Source organism: Gavialis gangeticus, unplaced genomic scaffold (genome assembly GCF_001723915.1).
Source record: "Gavialis gangeticus isolate Ggan-Ray unplaced genomic scaffold, GavGan_comp1, whole genome shotgun sequence".
Taxonomy (NCBI): Eukaryota; Metazoa; Chordata; order Crocodylia; family Gavialidae; genus Gavialis; species Gavialis gangeticus.
This window is the reverse complement of record NW_017729022.1, coordinates 22,711,588-22,717,894: the sequence shown is the minus strand read 5'-3', so window position 1 is coordinate 22,717,894 and position 6,307 is coordinate 22,711,588. Positions and strand designations below refer to the sequence as shown.

Genomic DNA, 6,307 nt, shown 5'->3' with positions numbered 1-6,307 from the left:
CATATATATATATATATATATATATATATATATATATATGCGCATCCAAGTGATAAATTCAAAGTTAGCTTTACATATTAGCAAACATTACTCTAATAACAAATTATTAAGAGAGATTTCTGACATGGGTAGATCTAGAATTTTGAAAAAGGGGAGACAGGTGGTAGGGTGCATCACTGCATATAACACAACACATTTTTTGTAGGTAAAATAAACTAGAACAGGGGTTAGCAACCCCCAGCACATGTGCCAGAGCGCAACTTAAGAAGCCATTTTACTTTGTAAATGCCACAGCCGGCCCAGGCTCTTGGCAAGCTGCTTCCACTGGCCATGGAGCCTGGGCTGCTCACAGTAGGCAATGGAGAGGCTACAAGCAGTTGCTTCAGGGCCTTGGCTTGGTACGGTGCCAGGAGCGAGTGCACATGCGCCTTGGGACTCATGGTGGGGAAAGGACCAGGGATGCACTGCCACAATAAGGATCGGGCCCATCATGGCTTCCTCTCCCTAGCATGCCAACATCTTACAAGTCAAGATTTTGGGAGGTTTTGGCACTCTGCCCAAAAATGTCACTGACCCCCTGAACTAGAAACTTTGCTAATATATTAGGGGCCTATGGCGATAATATTCAGTTTAAGATTGAAGCAAAAGCAAATGTAAGTTATTGAAATGTGCATTAATTTGCTATATCATACATTTGCCATTATGTATTAAACCCCCCAGCAAACTAGTCACACAAATAATCAAAAGAGGCTGCTTCTTTAGTCCTGTTGTCATTAGAATTAGGTGTACATCTCTTTCAGATTCATAAAACACAATCAAGCCTTCCTGAGCATCTTAACAGTGCAGCCAGTGCTTCACTGAAAGTTATTTCCTCATCTGAATTAATGTTTAGCTAGAGTTAAAAACAGCCTACAAGACTGTGTAATAGGAGCTACGTTACTAGTAGGGCTGTGCAAAGCTTTGGTTGCTGATTCGATTCAGAGGAGATTTAGCCCAATTCAGCAGCCAAATCTCCAAATCCGATTGAATCAGGAGACCCATTGATCTCCCTGAATTTAATTGGAAGCCTCTGATTCAATTCAGAGAGATTCAACAATTCAGTCATAGATGCAGCTTTATATGTCTTTTCTATGTACCTCAAGGTACCAGGTGGCTCGTGAATGCTGAGATGGTGGGGCAGATGAAGAGTCCCACAGGAGCATAGCGGGGTCCCCGGGGTGCTTGGCGGTGGACCTAGAAATGGACTAGAAGTACTTCTGGTCCACTTCCAGGTCTGCCGCAGAGTGTGTGGGGATTCCCCTACCACCTAGCTTGGCGACTGGTGCCTCCTGGGTCAGCGGGAGCACCCAAGATCCCCCTGCAGCCGATCACCAACCCGGGGAACTGCGGTGGAGGGGAGTGGTCTCCTGTGTGTTCAGCAGCAGACCTGGAAGTGGACTGAAAGTACATCTGGTCCACTTCTGGGACTGCTGCCGAGCATGCGGGGGACTCCCCCGTGCTGCCATGGGACACTCCATCTGCCCCACCATCTCAGCATTCATGAGCTGTGCCCGGTACTTTGAGGTATGTAGAAAAAAACATGTAAAGTTGTGTCTGTGGCTGAAATCGCTGAATCTCCAAATCAGAATCAAATCTTCAGATTTAGCTGAATTGAATCAGGAGATTGATGTGAATCAGCTAATCGAATTACTGTCCCCCAAATCGGGCCAAATCCAAATGCAAATTGGATACTGCCCGCTTTGCACACCCCTAATTATCAGTAACAGCCAACAGACAGCAGAATTGAGAAGAAAGAATAGCTCCATTAGTGGAGCATTAGTTGACACCACTGATTCATTAGCTAGAGGACCTATACATCATGTTCAAATTAATTAAAATAACTATGGATGTTTTTATAAAAGCACTAAAACAGTCTAACAGGAATAGGTTATACTGTAAAACTAAGATTCCAGAATCTGTTCTGTAGTTGGCTAGTATATTTGTTTGCCTATATATTCTCCTGTTAAAAAATGGCATAAGTCCATTAGTAAATGTACTACATGCCTTATAGGCTTAAAAAAAAGTGTATGGAAATCCATACCAGGTTTGATACCATCTTTCAGAAACACATCTGTAAAGTTCAGCCAGCAGCTAGCAAGTGAACTTTTTTTTTTATTGTGAATAAATATACATGCTGCTGCCCCAAAAGAAGCAATTAACCATGCAAGTAAAATAAACTGCATAGTATGAAAGCTCTACCACCAGGATGCTGTACTTGAACACTAGTGTTAGCTCCAAGGCTTTGAAACCAACATTAATGAACATGTTGATTTAAAGAATGGACATTGCCCTGCAGTTTCTATGGAGGCAAAACTCTCACTGCATGGAGAGTTTTGCCAGCATGGAAACAACAAAAAGGGGCCCAGTATTAAGGGCCCAAGTAGAACTAAACTGGAGCTGAGGACACTTTGTACTGATCTGCATTTCACCTTCTACAAATAAAACCAAATCTCTTCCAGTCCAGAGAAGGGGCTCACACTTAATCTCAAAGAAAGGCAAGCTATGGTGATATCAGTGGCCTTGAAAAGTTATAAAAATACTTATATAAAAGAAAACACTGAAAAGGAACACATTTGGTTTGAGGGAATGGCTTCTTAATAAAGCAGTCTCCTGAAGGAAAATTTGTAAAAATAGAACACGAACTTAAGATTTGGATTTTAGAAGTCTTTTCCCCATTGGTAAATAAAATAAGAAAGAGTTATAACATGAATACTTTTAATTCTCATTTTGTTTTCAGCAACAAAGCTGCTGTGTCAGACAGGACTTATTTATTCTCCAGGTGTTTGTTGTTGCTATTCTATTTCTTGGTATTCTAAACAAAAAATATTTACATTATTAACACTGACTCCCCACAGGTTGAAACTTATGGCCAATAACTGAACCAATAATTTGGTTTAAAGCTGGTCTCTAATGACTGTATATTACTCTCCATCCATCAAACATGAGTGGGACATGTGTGAAACCAGTTCTGTATTCTAGTCTTAAGTATGGAAATAGTGCAGCAATCATGGGATAAGATCACCTTGCTCTAAAAGCCACAGAGTGCATCTTTTCATGATTAACTTCTGTCTCATGGCACCTCATTCTTTCATGTGGGGACTTGTGGGATGTGCATTAAAACCCTTATGTTCAAATGGGGAAAACGGTTTCTATTTGAAATATTAACAATGTACTAGCAGCCAGCTTTTGTAGTTTTCACTTGAACTGGATAATTTTTCAGGGTATGGAGCCAGCATTATGACTGCCCTGAGGCCAACAGGCACGAAGCAGAGACAGCACACACCTTCACCTAAAAAGGCTGAAGAGAGGCTTGTTCCACCCGAATCCAATTATATCTGGTGAACTCAGACATCTGAAACGTTTTATGTTACACAAAGTTCACAGCCTTCATTAACCTTTCATGTGTTGAATGTTAAAATGCTGTTCATTACAGTTAAGATTACTGGCCTGAATTTTATTAGCTTCATTATAAACCACTGAGCTGATATTTACTATTCCTTTTAAGTTTTATAAGTACGTCTTTAGCACGATTATATAGGCTTCTTGTTTCAGTGCTTTGGATGGTGTTTGTACTATATTTCAGTTACGTTTTAAACCTGTCTTCTTAATTATGTAGCTGCAAATATTTCCAAATTTAAACAGCATCCCAGCAGAGAACTGTATAGATGCTAACCTGCATCAGTCCAGTGACTACAGAGGTAGTTAACCTAAGCATAAGTCAGGGTTATTTTTACTATTGTGCATTTAGACATTTTTATCTTAAAAAAGGATATAAAAAATCTTAATTTAAAAAGAATGCATAACTCATTTCAATAATATTTTTGGTCTTTACAATTTTGCAGAGTGCTCTGTATTAACAATACATTACAGTAGTGCCATTCAAACAATATAATATATTGTAAACAAAGTAGATCTATAATGTATGGATTTTTTTGCATTGGCTTGAAGCAACATAATATATTGTAAACAACAGCTCTTTTGTAATAAACCTTTTATACTGATTGTTACTGATAAAATAAAGATGCTGCTTTAGTTTTTCGAGTACCGATGGTTGTGGTATATCATAATTTCACCAGGAATGTGCTGCATCAATGTCCTCCTTAGACCATCAGGATCCCTTCTAAGTCACAAGGAAGGGTTGGCATGATCCTCCTGCTTCCCTCTCCTTGGTGAGTCATTCCCAAAAGATCTTCCAACCTAACCCTGGGGCCCAGAATAAGACTTCCAAAGTTTTTGGAAGGAGATGGTTGTGACAAAGGCAAGTAATTCTGCAAAAATTGACTGGATGTCTCAACAGGATCTCAACCTTTTTCCATTGCTCTGGAATAGAAATATATTCTGCAGTGACTGTCAATATACTCCATAGATCCTTTTCAGGAGCTAAATATAAACAGGTCCTAAAAATTGAACTTAAGACTAGTATTCTTGGCATATGCTTTTCTCCTAGTTTCATCATTATGGGGAAGTGTTTGTGTTCCAAACAGACAACAAATTAACAGATACCTTTTTTTTCCTCTCTCCTTTTGCATTACACACACCTAGTTATACAGCTCAGTTCCACAGGCCAATGCCCAAGCTCCAGAACAACAGGACCTGAGTTATATTTATTCTAAGACCCTGTGGCATCACTTTAGAAAATAAAGGGACCTCAGTGTGAGAATTTGGTCCAGTGGAGGAGAAGTACAAACAAAGCTTTAAACTTGCTGGTATCATACTTGATGCTTCTGCTCTGCTCAGCCAAAGGCCTTGGTGTGAGTTCTGGGTTTTAATTTGCTCCTTATCTTCCCTCGTATATGCTGCTTTTAGGAGGGAAAAGGCAAGTAAGTTGGATGATCCTAATGAGGTTTCTTTGCCCAGGGGATGATGTCCATGTGTTTTCCTGTGCCCTTACAGTGAGCAGAACATGGATGTTTCATCCTGTGATATGCAATGGTTCATAGTTTGTGATGTGACAGAGTTAGAAAACCCAGCCCCAAGCTACATACATTATAAGGAGAAGAATCATATTCTGGAAGAAATGAGGCCAGTTCTGCACTTTAATGACTGAAAACTAGGAGGAAAGCATATGCCAAGAATACTAGTCTTAAGTTCAATTTTTAAGACCTGTTTATATTTAGTTCCTGAAAAAGATCTATGGAATATATTGATAGTCACTCTAGAATATAGTTCTATTCCATAGCAATGGAAAACCGGATGCAATTTTCAAAACAGATAAAATGACTCAACAGAAGGATTTGATTCACAATGGAAGAATGACAATTTCTGGGCATGACCTTGCATAGTTCTCATATATGCAACTCTTCCACAGGCTGAGAAAGCAGTTTTGTCTGGATCAGAGAAAGTGAGAATGCCTCTATAGCCTGGCAGCTAGAGTGTTTCCATTCCTACTCCATATTTATTTCTGCAACATGGAAAATCCACAGCAGAAGAGACTGAGAAAGCCCTACCTCAGTATACATCATAGCAGCACAATTAGGGCACTTGTCTAGAGCAGTAGTACTCAATGTTTTGGACCCTGCAGCCTGGATTGGGCCCCAAACACCAGGATTGGGCCCCATGCCATCTCCATCCAGCTCCATGGGCCTCCACTTGGCTCCGTGCTGCTCCACACTGCCCTGACTGCCCATATGCCATCCAGCTCAGCCTTCGTCGCTTAGCTGTGCACTCTCACCCTGCTCAGCCCTGCACTGCTCTGTGCTGCCCCAGTTGCCCTCAAGTATTCAATCAAGTGTGTGGGGCCAAGCTATCTGGCTCACAGACTCTTCACAGGCCCAGAAATTTGATTGCAGGGGAGTATCAATTAGCTGCCACCAGTCCCCTACCTGCAAAATTTTCAGGCCCACAGTTAGCCCTGCAGGCTAGACAACATAGTGCAGGGGGCTGGATCTGGTCCGTTGAGCACCCCTGATCTAAATGAAAAACCTGGGCTTGCAGCCTTCCTCCAAATTAGGGGGGATGTGAACATGCATCTCCAACACTGCAAATGAATGCTGTAGCCAGAGGATTAGTGGATTTAAGGGGGCAGTACTTTGTTGATGGGCCATGGATTCCAGTTGGGAGCAGAGCACCTGGGTTAGACATGACAACCTTAAGTCCTCTTTGCGGACCCAATCCCTCCATGCTACAGGTAGCCCTCCTTCTCCAAGCTTACATCCCTGGCTCCAAAGCAGCCTTTCCAATTCCTTGAAGAAGATTATTCTAGTAAAGTAAAGGTTTCCTTTAAGAAATAATTGTCCACTGTACAGCACAGGTACAGGTAGAATTAAAA

General features: G+C 41.1%; 1 protein-coding gene across 3 annotated transcripts in view; it reads left to right on the top strand.

Annotated features, from left to right (window-relative positions):
- WIF1 (WNT inhibitory factor 1) overlaps positions 1-4,083 on the top strand; it is a 97,358-nt gene extending 93,275 nt beyond the window's left edge. For all 3 annotated transcript variants that reach the window (XM_019514671.1, XM_019514670.1, XM_019514669.1), the window contains one exon: positions 3,260-4,083. In XM_019514671.1, the coding sequence (XP_019370216.1) occupies positions 3,260-3,381 (122 nt within the window). In that variant the 3' untranslated portion in view covers positions 3,382-4,083. The remainder of the gene's footprint in view (positions 1-3,259) is intronic.
- The last annotated feature ends 2,224 nt before the right edge of the window (positions 4,084-6,307 follow it).